Source organism: Muscardinus avellanarius (genome assembly GCF_963383645.1).
Source record: "Muscardinus avellanarius genome assembly, chromosome: 8".
Classification (NCBI taxonomy): domain Eukaryota; kingdom Metazoa; phylum Chordata; class Mammalia; order Rodentia; family Gliridae; genus Muscardinus; species Muscardinus avellanarius.
Genome location: NC_137794.1, coordinates 43,577,503 through 43,593,506, shown reverse-complemented (window position 1 = coordinate 43,593,506; position 16,004 = coordinate 43,577,503). Strand labels below are relative to the sequence as shown.

General features: G+C 45.6%; 1 protein-coding gene across 1 annotated transcript; it reads right to left on the bottom strand.

Moving 5' to 3' along the window:
* Positions 1 to 7,984: 7,984 nt before the first annotated feature.
* PNRC1 (proline rich nuclear receptor coactivator 1) lies at positions 7,985 to 11,278 on the bottom strand (the record flags this gene model as incomplete). Its single annotated transcript, XM_080700775.1, has 2 exons — positions 7,985 to 8,428; positions 10,763 to 11,278. 2 exons carry the CDS (start codon positions 11,276 to 11,278, stop codon positions 7,985 to 7,987), a joined length of 960 nt encoding a protein of 319 aa, XP_080556901.1.
* Between the last annotated feature and the right edge of the window lie 4,726 nt (positions 11,279 to 16,004).

Below are 16,004 nucleotides of genomic sequence, written 5' to 3'. Positions count from 1 at the left end.
TCTTCTAGTGACTTGTTAATTATTTTGAGCTAAGTTAATTTACATTGGAATAGCTGCCTGTTTTAGGCAGAGATCAAGTCCTTGCACAGATTTGCCCCTCACCCATGTCTGCTGCCATTTTGATAGAACTATTTTTGAAATATATCAATTATTTTCTTTTGAAATATATTAATAATCAGAGCTTTTTCAAATCTTCCTTGGCCATTCCCAATACTGGTACAGTGGCACACGCTTGTAATCCCGGCGCTTGGGAGGCAGAGACAGGAGGATCACGCAGGTTCAAAGCCAACCAGCTGCGCTGGCTTAAGAGACCCTGTTTCTAAATAAAAAAAAAAAGTATAAAAATGGGTCTGGGAGTGTAGCCCGGAGGTAGAAGGGTTTCCAGGAACCCCAGTCCACCAAAAATAAATAAATAAATAAATAAATAAATAAATAAGCACATAAATAAATAAATAAAATAAGAGAGCCAGTCGTGGTGGCACACACTTGTAATCCCTGCACTTGGAAGGCTGAGACAGGAGGATTGCACAGGTTCGAAGCCAGCCTCAGCTACTTAGTGAGGCTCTCAGCAATTTAGTGAGACCCTGTTTCAAAATAAAGAATAAAAACAAGGCTGGGGTGTAGCTCAGAGGTAGAATGCCACTGGGTTCAATCTCCAGTACTGGAAAACAAACAAACAAACAAAAAAACCCCTAATCTAGCAAACTCTGTAGGGTATCCACCATTTGCCCTCATGACCTAGTAGCTGACCAGGCACGGTGGCTCTCTGCCACTGCCAGCATTACAAGCATCTTGCCACCTACTGCCAGCCTGGGAAAAGATCAGAATTCAAAACGCAGGGTGCAATTTCTACAGAATACAAACTGCCTTCCCAGTGTCATAAAGTCAAAAGTGTTTGACTCTAACCACCATAACTGAGAAACTGTCTCTAGCATCTCAACAACCATAAAACCACACATTTTTCTAAACAATTTTCCCACTTTATATACTAGACTAGGAAAAAGAAACTAGACTACAGAAATGAAGTACTTTCATTGTTCTTTTTTTCTTTTTTCTTTTTACTTATTTTCCAAATAAAATATAAAATAGGTCTGGGAGTACAGCCCGGAGGTAGAAGGCCCCTGGGGCCTCACTAAGTAGCTGAGGCTGTCTGCAAACCTGAAATCCTCCTGTCTCAACCTCCCAAGTACTGGGATTACAAGTGTGGGCCACCACACCCGGATTGGATTAGATGTATTAAATGCATCTTCAAATTATATTTTGAGCCGGGCATGGTGGTGTATGCTTGTAATCCCTGCACTTGGGAAGCAGAGACAGGAAGATCGTGCTGTTTCAAAGCCAGCTGCTCTGGTTTAAGAGGCTGTTTCCAAATAAAAATATAAAATAGGTCTGGGAGTATAGCCTGGAGGTAGAAGGGTTTCTAGGAACCCTAGTACCACCAAAAAAAAAAAAAAAAAAAAATTGAAAGCTGGGCGTGGTGACACATGCTTGCTTGGGAGGCTGAGACAGGATCACCTGGAAGGCTGAGACAGGAAGATCACACAGGTTCGAAGCCAGCCTCAGCTACTTAGTGAGGCTCTCAAGTTAGTGAGACCCTGTTTCCAAATAAAGTATAAAATAGGTCTGGGAGTATAGCCCGGAGGTAGAAAAGCCCCTGGGTTCCACTCTCAGTAACACACACACACACACACACACACACACACACACACACACACACCACAAATCTATTTTGAGCTGGGTGTGGTGGCACATGCTTGTAGTATTTATGAGACTGAGACAGGACAGTTGTGGTTTAGAAGTCTACCTGACCAACTTGGTGAGGCTCTCAGAAACTTAGTGAGACTGTTTCCAAATAAAAATAAAATAGGTCTGGGTGTATAGCTCAGAGGTAGAAAGCCCCTGTGCTTCATCCATACACACACACATTACATTTTGAACTTAATATAGGTTTATGATATAATCCCATCTTTTTTTTTTTTTTTTTTGGTGGAACTGGAAGTGGAACAGAGGCTTTCTACCTCTGGGCTATACTTCCAGACCTATTTTATATTTTATTTGGAAACAGGGTCTAAGTTGCTGAGAGCCTCACTAAGTAGCTGAGGCTGGCTTTGACCTGTGCGATCCTCCTGTCTCAGCCTCCCAAGCGCGGGGATTACAAGCATGTGCCACCACGCCCGGCTTAATCCCATCATTAATGAAGAAGCATCTGTGGGTATTCCTCCAAAGCTGATTATATATACATAGCTACTCCTAATTATTTATCTAGGCCCCACCACACCTGGCTAAGAATAAACTTTGAAACTAGGGATAGTGGCACATGCCTGTAATCCCATTACTTGGATGGTGAAACCTTGTTTAAAAAAATTATAGTATGAGCCGGGTGTGGTGGCACAGGCTTGTAATCCCAGCATTTGGGAGGCTGAGACAGGAGGATTGTGGTTTGCGGGCAGCCTCAGCTATGTAGCGAGGCCCTTTGCAACTTAGTGAGACCCTGTTTCAAAATAAGGAATAAAAAATAGGGCTGAGGTGTAGCTCAGAGGTAGAATGCCCCTGGGTTTCATCCTCAGTACTGCAAAAATAAAATAATAATAATAATAATAATAATAATAATAATAATAATAATAATAAAATGGCTGGTGTAGCTCAAAGGTAGAATACCCCTGGGTTTAATCCCCAGTACCTCCCCCCACACAAAGTACTTTTAAGCTGGGCATGGTGGCGCACACCTGGGATCACAGGTTTGAGCCCAGTCTCAGCACTTAGACCCTGTTTTTTTTTTTTTTTTTTTTTTTTTGTTGCTGTTGTTTTGTTTTGTTTTTGTGGTACTGGGGATGGAACCCAGGGGCTTTCTACCTCCAGGCCACACTCCCAGACCTATTTTATATTTTATTTGGAAACAGGGTCCCACTGGGTTGCTGAGAGCCTAAGTAACTGAGGCTGGATTCAAACCTGCATTATCTTCGGGTCTCAGTCTCCCAAGTACTGGGATTACAAGTGTGTGCCACCACGCCTGGCTTTTAGATCCTGTTTAAAAGTAAAAACATAGAAGCCAAGCCTGGTGGCCCACAACTGTAATCGCAGCATTTGGGGGGCTGAGACGAGGATGGTGGTTCATGGACAGCCTCAGCTGCTTAGTGAGGCCCTTTGCAACTCAGTGAGACCTGTTTCAAAATAAAAAAATAGGACTGGGGTGTTGCTCAAAGGTAGAATGTCCCTGGGTTCCATTCCCAGTAACACACACACACACACACACACACACACACACACACACACACACAAAGTAAAAAATAGGACTGGGGGTATAGCTCAGAGGTAGGATGTCCCTGGGTTCAGTTTACAGTAACACACACACACTGAAGTCTTGGGAGACTGAAACAGAAAGGATCACGGGTTTCTGGCTACCCTCAGCTACTGAGTCCCTGTGCAACTTAGTGAGACCCTGTTCCAAAATAATTAGTAAAAAATAGGGCTGGGAGTGTAGCTCAGAGGTAGATCGTCACTGGGTTCAATCCATAGTACCAAGTGCCAAAAAAAAAAAAGTTAATCTTTAAATGTTCACAATACCTGACCTCTTCTACATAAATTTTTTTTTTTTTTTTTTTTTTTTTTTGCGGGTCCGGGAACATTTGACCTCCGAGCTACACCCATTGCCCTAGTTTTTTATTCTTTAATTTGAAACTGGGTCTAAGTGCAGAGGGCCTTACTAAGTAGCTGAGGCTGTCCGTGAACCGTGCTCCTCTGGTCTCAGCCTCCCGAACGCTGGGATTACAAGCATGTGCCACCATACCCGGCTCCATAAATGAAATTTAAGTAGAACACATAGCCTCCTGTGACAAATGTGCATCTGATTTTCATAAATTATCCATATAGTTTCATCAGTCCTCCCATTTTGTCCCTTTTTGTTACTTAATTCAGAAACTGTAATTAATGCCACATAAATCTATGAGAGGCTATTCTTTTTTGTGTGTGTGGTACTGAGAATGGAACCTGGGGGCATTCTACCCCCGAGCTACACCCCAGCCCTATTTTCTTCATTTTGAAATAGGGTTTCACTAAGTTGCAGAGGGCCTCACTAGTTGCTTAGGCTGGTTGTGAACCTGTGGTCCTTACAAGCCTGTGCCACCATGCCCGGCTTGAGTGGCTATTTTTTTTTTCTTTTGTGGGTCTGGGGATGGAACCCAGGGGCATTCAACCTCCGAGCTACATCCCCTTGCCCTATTTTTTATTCTTTAGTTTGAAACAAAGTCTCACTAAACTGCAGAGGGCCTCACTAACTAGCTGAGGCTGTCCGAGAACCATGATCCTCAGGTCTCAGTCTTCTGAATGATCAGATTATGAGCATGCACCACCATGCCCATCTTGAGTGGCTATTTTTTTTTCCCTTTGTGGGTCTGGGGATGGAACCCAGGGGAATTCTACCTCCAAGATACACCCCCAGCCCGATATTGTCTTATTTTAAAACAGGGTCTAAGTAGCTGAGGCTGTCTTCGAACCTGTTATCTTCCTATCCTGGCCTTGCAAGTACTGGAATTACAAGTGTGTGCCACCACTCCTAGTTTGCAACACCTTTTTAAAATTTTTAGCAGTACTGGGAATTGAACACAGTGGCATTCTACTTCCGAGCCACACCCCCAACTCTATATTTTATTCTATATTTTGAAATGGTCTGAGTTGCCAAGGGCCTCACTAAATAGCTGAGGCTGGCTGCAAACCATGATCCTCCCATCTCAGCCTCCCAAAAATTGGGATTACAAGCGTGTGCCAACATGCCCGGCTTACACCTTTTATAACTCAAGCCAGGCATGGTGGCACACACCAGTACTTGGGAGGCCAAGGCAGAAGGATCTCAGGGTGGGAGGCAGCCTCAGCAACTGTTTCAAAATAAAAAAAGAGCTGGATGTATAGCTCAGAAGTAGAATGCTCCCAAGTTCCATCCCTAGTAACACACACACACACACACACACACACACACACACACACACACAAACACACACAGTACTAGTAGAGGAATCAAGCTTTACAAGAGGATAGAGAAAAACAGAATAATTTCTGCTCCATTTTTTTTTTCCTTTGGTGGTACTGGGGTTCCTGGAAGCCCTTCTACTTCCGGGCTACACTCCCACACCTACAGGGTCTCCTAAGCCAGCTCGCACGGCTTCAAACCTGCGCGATCCTCCTGTCTCTGCCTCCCAAGCGCGGGGATTACAAGCGTGCGCCACCACGCCCGGCTTTCTGCTCCATTTTTATGTGGTCAGTTCCTTCTGTGCACTACTTACCAAAGCTGTGCCTCTTGGGCAGACCTATAACTGTTGTACTTTTACAACAGTATCCCCCTATAGATACCTCAAGGTTCAAAAAGCCAAATAAAAATCATCTTCCTCTGATTCCAATTCCCATGCCCAATCCCCTTATTGCTGTTTTTGTCTTTTGTTACTTTAAAACCTTTCCAACTGGGCATGGTGGCACACTGCAATCCCAGCATTTGGGAGGCTGAGACAGGATTGCGGTTTGCACAAGACTCAGCTACTTAGTGAGGCCCTTTGCAACTCAGTGAGACCGTTAAAAAAAAAACCGGGCTGGAGATGTATCTCAAAGGCAGAATGCCCCTGGGTTCATCCCCAGTATTGCAAAAATGAACAAAAAAACTTCTTTCCTTACCCCTTTATTCAGATATTCAACTCTGAATTCTGCCTCCAAAATATTTCCAATGAGCCCATCTTTGTATTTCCCTTGACAATGTCCTAAAGGTTCTTTTCTCTAGGCTCAAATGATAATCCTGTCTTGAAGACTGTTTCCAAGTCTTCTCCATATTTTTGCCATTTTCCTTTCTGAAGCAAAGAGCTCATTTTCTTCACAAACCTCATATATTTGGTCCTGCTTAGAGAAGAAAGTTGAAGCTCTTCAGAATGAATGACATTCAAAAGGTCTTTAATGTTGGGCTTGATATTGCCTGCTTATAATCCCAGTACTTGGGAGGCTGAGACAGGATTGCAGATGAGGAAGCCTCTCCAAGTGTGAGACTCATCAACCTAGGGAGACCCAGGTTTCAAAAAATAAAAGCCAGGCATGTGGCACACATCTGTAATCTCAGTACTTGGAAGGCTGAGACAGGAGGATTGCAGGTTTGAGGACAACTTCAGCAAGTAGCAAGACAAAAATTAGGGCTGGGGTGTAGCTGAGAGGTAGAATACCCCTGGGTTTGCTCGATCATCAATCCCCACTCACAACACACACAAAAGGCATAGTGGCACACGCTTGTAATCTCAGTACTTGGGAAGCTGAGACAGGAAGGATCACAGGTTCATGGCCAGCCTATTAGTGAGACCTTGTTTCAAATAGGAATGGGGGTACACATGTGGCTTGGAGGTAGAATGCCCCCGAGTTCCATCCCTAGTAGAAAAGGCCTTTAGTGAGGCAGGTATAATGGCACATACCTGTAATCCCAGTACTGGGGAGACTGACCCAGGAGGATCAAAGTTTTAAAGAGTCTCAGCAAGTAGTTAAGACTCATTAACCTAGTGAGATCATTTCCAAATAAAAATCCCAATATACTTTCAAACACATTGGTTTTTCCATCCATTTACTTTTTTGTGGTACTAAAGATTGAATTTAGGGTCATTCTACCTCTGAGCTGCATCCCCAGCCCTATTTTTTCTTATTTTTTGAAACAGGGTCTAAGTTGTGAGGGGCCTAAGAAGCTGAAGCTGGCTGCAAATCTGGGATCTTCTTGTCTTAGCTTCTCAAGTACTGGGATTAACAAATGTGCACCACCATGCCCGGTTACCTATGTACTTCCCTTGAACTACAGGACATTCTAATCTTTACACCATAACCTCTAAGTTATTTTCCCCTGTGTCAATGATTTTTAAGGCCCATACCAAAGTGTCAGACTCCCCCAAAAGAAAAATTTCTATTCATCAGAATTAGCCACTGCTTCTTGAGAGACAATTTTACCCTTTTTGGGTATTTGTTGTGGGAGAAGAATGCAGCTTGTATTTGATCAAATTTGTCTTTTCCTTTTCATCCCACCTACAATTTTATCTTTTAGCTCTACTTATCCTAAGACTTCACACATTATAGACATGCTGCTCAAAAATGATAAAGTGAAGTGTGGTGGCATACACCTATAAAGCCCAGTATTTGGAAGATGAGACAGGATTATAAGAGCTCACAGCTGGACTTAGCAACTTAGTGAGACCCTGTTTTAAAATAAAAAAATAAGATAGGGCTGGGGTATGGCTGAGGCAGAATGCCCCAGATTCAACCCCTAGTACCACACACAAAGAAATCCATTCACACAAATTCACCTCCTTGTCATACATTCAAAGTCACACAAAGAGTCAAGACTAGTTTAAAAGGGGGAGGCCAAATTATTATTATTACTTTGAAATTTGATTACAACCAATTGTGTTGGCATTAAAATTAAGAAACATTTTAAATTTGAATAATGGCTATATACCAAAACCCAGAAAGTTTGGTAAAAATGGGAAGTTTTCCAGTAATTAGAAGGCAGAAATCAATTTAGAGGAACAGATATAACTCCATGTTTACAATGATTGTGCCACAGATTTAAGCTTCAGTAGTGCATCAGTAAACTGTTCACATTTAGATATTCACTTTGAGATTTGACAGCTGTATCTTGAAAAAAAATCTCTGTACCTTGTGCAAATAAATCATTTTCCATGTGCCTTAGCACACACTTAAGAATTTCTCCACTGTGTATATACAAAACTCCTACCATGTTGGCAGGTCAAAATACATACTTTCATAACAAAACTATAATGTACCTCTCAAGTATGAACAATGTACACATAATACATGGTATACAGTATTTACAAAATATAAAATATAATACAAGCTGTAACTTTTGAAGCTCATCTTTTGCCCTTGAGTGTTGCAACAAGGCAAATTTCCATTTCTGTACCAATTTTCTTTTACAGTCCAAAGATTTGGGGAAAACTATGTTTTACATACATACTCAAATCTACGTTTGAACTTTTAGGAGCGTTTTTAAATGTACTGCCATTAGCTCCCTATTTTGGTTGGAATTTTCAGCAGTGCTTCCCATCCAGTGACTAGGAGGCTTTGGAAGAACACTAGGAGACGGTGGATCACTAAACTTTGCGCCCGCATAATTTTCCTTTTGGCTTACTTCAGTTAGAAAAGCTGATTTCTTCAAATGCATAGTTTTAATGTTCTCAGTATTTTTAAAAGGCTTTTTTTCCTGCTTCTGATTTGTATCAGATGAAACAGAATCCTGCCAAAAGTTATTTTCATTCCTTTTTGTAGAGGTGATCTTGGTTACTGGCAAGCTATATTTGCTTTTCTGTCTGTTTATCTTTGGTTGTTCACACAAGTGTATACCATGAACAATCTGGCCATGGGGAAGAGCAATTTTCTCCGATTTTCCCATTTTTGATTTTAAAACCTAGAAGATAAGAAACACAAAAGTAATAGTTAAACCTCATGTCATGTTTCCTTTAAAAATGTTTCCCTAGGTCGGGAATGGGTGGCACACGCTTGTAATCCCAGTATGTAGGAGGCAGAGTCAGGGAAATTGCAGATTTGAGGATAGCCTCAGGCAAATACTCATCAACCTAATAGAGACTGCTTCAGAATAAAAATTAAAATAGGGCAGGGAAGTCAGTGCACATTTATAATCCCAGTACTTGGGGAGGCTGAGAAAAGTACAGCCTGTTACTTAGTGAGACTTTGTTTCAAAATAATAAAAAAAATCGGGTTGGGGGTGCAGCTTGGAGGTAGAATGCCACTGCTTTCATTCCCAGGGCCACAAAAACAAAGGTTTTCCCTAGCATGCTTACTTTGCCACTAAAAATGCAATTAATTGTGTTTATTAAACAGGATGCAACATATGAGCCAGTTTTAAACCACCGAATTAAGAAAAGCCAAACTGAGCCTGGTATGGTGGTGGCATGCTTGTAATATCAGTACATGGGAGGCTGAGACAGGAAGATCATAGTTGAGGCCAGCCTCAGCAACTACTTAGTGAGGCCCTCAATTTAAGCGAGACCCTGTTTCAAACATAAAGAATAAAAAGTTGAAAATATCGGGTTGGGGGTGTAGCTCATAGGCAGAACTCTGGGTTCCATCCCCAGTTTAAAAAAAAAAAAAAGCAAAGCAACCAAGTTCGCTTTGTTACAATTGTAAAATGTAACCAGTTCTTTCAAACATATAAAATGTTTCCTTTTTATCTGACAAGGCATGCCCCCCCTTTTTGCAGTAAAGGGGATGGAACCCAGGGGCATTCGACCTCTGAACGACACCCCCAGCCCTAATTTTAATTATTTTGAGCTGCAAAAGGCATCGCTAAGTAGCAGAGGCCTCCCAAATGCTGGGATTACAAGTGTTGCCACCAGCCCAGTTCCCTTTTCTTTCTGTACTGGGGATTGAACTCAAGGGAATTTGAACTCCGAGGTACACCCCCAGGTCTATTTTTTTAAAATTAATTTCGAAACGGCTGGCTGCGAACCAATGATCTTCCTGTCTCAGTCTCCCAAGTACTGAGATTACCAAGTACTGAGATTACAAGTGTGTGCCTCCACGCCCGACCCTTCTTATAACTTCAAGAACTTGTTTCACTCACTCTATAATCATTCCTTAAGTGAAGTGGACCTTATGTAAGCAAACAGATGGAGTATAATCTATTAGGATCATGGTCCTTCCAATACCTGTAATACATTAGTAGGACACAAAAACAAAGCCTCAGAATATTCCATGTGAATAAGGAAAAGCTACCAGGAGGCTCCTTGTCTTAACCGGTTCAGGAGGAGAAAGGAATCTTACTGCACAGGAAACAAGTACAAAAAGCTCCTTAGATGATCACTTATTTCTAAAGAATAAAGAGATCTTTAAAACCTGGAACCTGAGATAATGATCGAAGAAAATACGGTGGGCATTTAATAAATTTTCCCAAGGGCACAAACTAGATTAAAAAAAATCCCTAACGCAGCCCAGTATCTTCTATTAAAGTCATTGAAAGCTAAGTCAATTAAAGTTTGGTAACTCACAAATCACTTTACACATTTAATCCCGTTTGAATTTTCTTCCATTTTATCCAACTCCAACAGCACGGTAAACATCATGTCTAACTTTTCTTGCGAGAAGTTATTCTTGACCCAAGTAACAAAACTACCCGCCATTGAGAAAGCCCAGCACAGTCCACGTTAAATTACTACGTGTTAAATTGAGTTCATTTGATCGACTAGCACAGAACATGTGTGGAAAGAACTGAGGCGGTTCCTGCCCAATTTGAAACTTTACAAATAGACTAAATAGGTCAGAGCCGCAGTGGGCAAAGCCCCAAGTGGACTGGGCGTCCCGTGCGCGGACCCCACTTCTCCGCCAGCTTCCAGCCAGGGCGGCCCCTCGGAGCGCCAGCCCCGCCGCCCCCATGAGCGCCCGGGCGTCCGGCACGTAGCGCGCTGACGTCACCGGCGGGCGGGGCGGGGCGGGGCGGGCCCTCCCCCAGCCGCGCGCGCGCCCGGAACGCCGAAACCCCCTGGAACGCCGCCAGCCTTCTAAATCCGGCTGTTGCTGGGGCGCAGCCGCCGCTCTCATTGGCTGGCGCCCGGGAGCCAATTGGCAGCGCCAGCGCAGGCCGCCCCCTCCCCCTTCCCCAGCAAGACCGAGCGGGCGTCACGGAAACTTCCCTCCCGAGTAAACAGCCGCCCCGCCCCCACCCGGCCCCGCGCAGCCCGAGCCGCCGCGGCCGCCCGGCCCGGCCCGGCCCCCGCGGCCTCACCTCTCTCCTGAGCGGGGGCTGGCCGGGGCCCGGGCTGGCTGTCCCAGCCGGGGCCGCGGCCGCAGCGCTTGGGGCCGAGGCGGCCGCCTGGCCCGGGACCTCCTGCGCTCCGCTCCGGCCCGCCGCCGGGGTCCGGCCGCCCTCCAGGCTCGGCCGGTGCTGCTGGTACTGGTGGAAGCGGCTGGGCAGCTGCCCCGCCGGGCTGGCCCGCACCTTCTTCTTCCGCCGCTTCTTCGGCGCTGCCCGCGGGGAGCCTCCCGCCGAGGCCAGGCTGCAGCTGGGCAGAGCTGCTGGGGCGCGAGGCTGGGGCGTCAGGCAGGGGCCGTCTCCTCCTAGGAAGTGCGGTAGGAAGAGGGTCGGGGGCAGCGCACGAGGGTCTGGGATCCGGGGTAGAGGCGGCGGAGCCGTGGTCACCATGGGGAGGGCCCCGAAGTAACCGCGGGGGTTGAAGCCAAGCGGTGCCAGGCGGCCGCCCAAGACGAGCGGCTCCCGTTGCGGGACGGAGACGACAGTCATAGCGCTGGGAGGCGGTGGCTCGGCCGGACGAGAGGAGGAGGAAGTGAAGCCAGCGATCGCAGGGTGGCGGCGGCTGCTGCTAGGAGAGCCACGGAGGAACGCGGACCATGACTCGGGCGGAGGCGGCGCAGCAACAAATAAGGCCAGCCCGGGCTCCGAGTGTTGTTATCAGAAGCTCCGCCCCGGGCCCGCCCACCTCCCTGCGGAAGCCCAATCCGCAGGCGCCGCGGCGGGCCCCGCCCTCCGGCCCCGCCCACCCGCCTCGGGGAGCGACACACACAAACCTGCGCCTGCTGCAGCCGGGCACAAAGAGCGCGCAGTGCGCAGGCGCGGCCAACGGGCTTTTTCGGGAAGAACGGGTCCCGCGAACAATGAAGTTAAGATTTGGGCCCCACCTTCCCCGCGGCCGCCGCGGCCCCCGCGCCCGGTCCCCGGGGCTCGGGGCGGACTGTGAGGTCCGGCTGGCTCGGGGGCGGGTGTGGAGGCTCGGGAGGGGCCGCGGGGAGGCCGCAGCTCCCAGGCCCGGGCGCCTCCGGCGCTGCTGACCTTGGGGAAGCTTCCGTTTCAAGTCTAGTCTTACAAAACAGCATTATCATTACATTTTTATTTTCAAAGAACACCGGAAGAATCTCTAACCTAACTGCCGCGAAGGCCGTCTACGTTTCAACACTGTCATGTAATGTGATTCAAGTTGTTGTTTTCTTTTTTATTCGGTTCAGCAGCGCTGCAAATTAGCTCTAGTGATCGCTGTGAGAATTCAAGGACTTATGATAAGGACTTGTATATTAAGGAGCTACTTTAGACTCCTCAAACGGGTACTGGGATGTTTATTGCCTTCCTGGTTAAAGAACTGCGAGGCCTGGAGATCTCAACACTGCCGGATCCTCCAAAGGCTACGAGCGATGGCTTGGGGTCTTAGGGAGAAAGTGAGAGCCGCGCTGCGACGGAACGTTTGTTGGCTGCGTTGTGAGAAATCTTCCCATCTCCCCCGCGGCTCACACACAAAAGAGGACTGTGGCCATCTCGTAGCAAAAGCGCCCAGGAACTGTTGTTTACGTAAATTAGCTCATGTGAACAGCCCTAAGGAATAGGTGCTGTATTTTATCCCCATTTAACAAGAGAGGAAACCGAAGCTTGTCGAGGCTAAAAAACTTACCAAAGATCATACCGTAACTTAACAGCAGAGTTTGAACTTCCAGTCTGGCAAAACTAAAAATTTAACATCACCCATACAAGGTTTATGGAAGACCCAAATAATCCTTACACTTCTCTGTAGCCGCTAACCAGTATTTTCATCTTTGCAGTGATAATGGATTGGTGCCTAAAATAAATGTTTTATGATTGATAGCAAAGTTTGGCAGATTAAGTAGATCCTGTCTGAAAATAAAGAATAAAAAGTAGGGCTTGGGGTGTAGGTCGAAGGTAGAATGCCCCTGGGTTCCATTCCTAGTACCGAAAAAAAAAAAATCTAGAATATTGCATCTCAATAATTTTGTATACATTTTTAATACATTTCATCATGATTGCTGGATTTTATCACTTTTGTAGATTTTACTCAGTTTTGTACCTGTGATGCTCAGTATATTGTAATTTGTTTTTCAGGTACTAGGGATGGAACCCAGGGGCATTCTACCCCCGAGCTACAGTATATTGTAATTTGTTTTTCAGGTACTAGGGATGGAACCCAGGGGCATTCTACCCCCGAGCTACACCCCAGCCCTATTTTCATTCTTTATTTTGAAACAGGATCTCACTAAGTTACAGAGGCCTCACAAGTTGCTGAGGCTGGCTGAGAACCTGTGATCCTCCTGTCTCCTGCCTTCCAAGTATTGGGATTACAAGTGAGTGCCACCACACCGGGATCTACTCTGTTTTTTTTTTTTTTTTTTTTCTTGTAGTAATAGAGAAGGAACCTTGGGGCATTCTACCTCCAAGCTATACCTCCAGCACTATTTTTTTTTTTTTTTTTTTTTTTTTTGCGGGTCTGGGAATGGAACCCAGAGGCATTTGACCTCCGAGCTACACCCCCTGCCCAATTTTTTATTTTGAAACAGGCTCTTCCTGAGTTGCAGAGGGCCTCGCTAAGTAGCTGAGGTTGCCCGCAAACCGCGATCCTCCCGTCTCAGCTTCCCAAATGCTGGGATGACAAGCATGCACCACCATGGCCGGCTCCTATCTTTTATTCTTTATTTTGAACCGGTCTCACTGAGTTGCAACGGGCTTAAGTAGCTGAGGCTGTCTGGAACCGCAGTCCTCCTGTATCCACCTCCCAAATGCTAGAATTACAAGGGTGCACCACCACGCCCAGGTCTGGATCTACTTCTTAATAGTGCCAGTATCATTTTTATTTCATCTCCCCTCCCTTAAACATTAAGAGCATGGAATTGAAGCATAATTCGTGTGTGTGTGTGTGTGTGTGTGTGTGTGTGTGTGTGTGTGTGTGTTGGGGTGGATACTGTAATTTGAACTCAGGGTCTTGCAACCTTTGAGCTTTTTTGAGCTATACCCCAGCCCAATTTTATTTTTTATTTTGAAACAGAGTTTCACTAATTTGCTTAGGAACTCTCTAAGTTGCTAAGGCTGGCTGCAAACTGCCATCCTCCTGTCTCAGCCTCCCAAGTTACTGGGATGACAAACTTGTATCACCACGCCCAGCTGAAGCATAATTCTTGCTGGACAGTTCCTTGTCAAGTCAGCAAAAACTTACTGCCTGGTTGGGGATGTAGCTCAGTAGCAGAGCTCTTGCTAGCTTGAGGCCCTAGGTTTGATTCGGGGGTGGGGTGGGGTGGGGTGGGGTGGGGATGTAATGCCATTTTTGTGTATGTGATAAAACACATGATAGAATATTGGCTTTTTGTTTTTCACTTTTATTACCCCCCTTTCTCTCTCCTTTTGCAATACTGGGGATTGAACCTAGAGAAACTATAACTCTATCATGCTGTGGCATTTATTTACTTATTTATTTTTGCAGTACTGGGAATGGAACCCAGGGGCATTCTGCTTCCAAGCTACATCCCCAGCCCTATATTTTATTTATTTAAAAAAATATTTATAAGCCGGGTGTGGTGGCGCACGCTTGTAATCCCTGCGCTTGGGAGGCTAAGACAGGAGGATCGCACAGGAGGAGGGTTCAAAGCCAGCCTCAGCTACTTAGGCTTTCAGCAACATAATGAGACCCTGTTTCCAAATAAAATATTTTTTAAAAGGTCTGGGAGTATAGCCCGGAGGTAGAAAGCCTCTGGGTTTCACCCCCAGAACCACCCAAAAAAAAAAAAAAAAAAAAATATATATATATATATATATATATATATATATATATATATATGTAGTACCAAGGATGGAACACAGGGGCATTGTACCTCCAAGCTACCCGCCCCCCTCAGCCCTAGTTTTTAGTCTTTTTTTTTTTTTTTTGCAGTACTGGGGATGGAGCCCAGGGGCAGAACTACCTCTGAGCTACACCCCCTGTCCTATTTTTTAGACTTTATATAGTTTTTGAAACAAGGTCTCACTGAGTTGCGAAGGGCCTCACTACAATCCTCTGGTCTCTGCCTCCCAAATGCAGGGATTACAAGCGTGCACCACCATGCCTTGATATTTATTCATTTACGGCACTGGAGATGGAATCCAGGGGCATTCTACATTTGAGCTATACCCCCCCCAGCCCTATTTTTTATTCTTTATTTTGAAAAAGAGTCTCACTGAGTTGCAAAGGGCCTCACTAAGTAGCTGAGGCTGTCCTCATAACCATGATCCTCCTGTCTAATCTCCCAAATGCTAGGATTACAAGGGTGCGCCACCATGCCTGGCCCCAGCCCTATATTTTATTTTGAAACAATTTCTCACTTGACAAGGGTTTCACTAAGTAGCTGAGGCTGGCAGAGAGAACCTGCAATCCTCCTGTCTCAGCCTCCTAAGTACTGGGATTAGTAGTATGTATCATCATGCCTAGCTAATTTTTTTTTCTCTCTTTGAGACAAGATTTCACTAAGTTGCCCAGGGTGGCCTCGAACTTTCAACCCACTGCCTCAGTTTTCCAAGTAGTTGGGATTACAGGCATGTACCACCCTGCCCAGCATCTTTCCATCTTTTTGTAAAGCCACCAGGATTCCATCATGTGGCCTCCATCCTAATGACTTTATCTAATCCTAGTAATCTCCCAAAAGGCCCACTTCTACACACTAGTCAGATTAAGTGTCCATCCTCTTAATATTTCTTGAGGGGAATTAGATTTCATCACACATAAACCATCAACTGCTGCTAGAGCCACGCGAGGCTGAACTTTATAATGAAGAGGTGCCGGGCGCGGTGGCGCACACTTGTAATCCTAGCATTCGGGAGACTAGCCGAGAGCATCGCTGTTCATGTCCTGCCTCAGCTACTTAGGCTTTCTACAATCCAGTGAGACCCTCTTTCAAATTAAAAAGTAGGGCTGGGGGTGTAGCTCAGAAGTAAAATAACCCTGGTACCATCCCCAGTACTGAAGGAAAAATAATTAAAATGAGGTTGATGCTCATCCACCCCTTCACTCACCTGACTCTAGATGTCTGAACCCCTAGATTGGAGGCAGTGAGGCTGTGGATGTAACTCAGCTGGGGTGCATATGAGGTCTTAGGCCAAGGTAGCTCAGTGGAAAATGGAAGGTGGACTTGAATAACAGCCTGAGATCTGCTTACAGATGGAACAGGAGTCAAGCTGGGACACCAGACTGAAGTGTCCCAGTGGG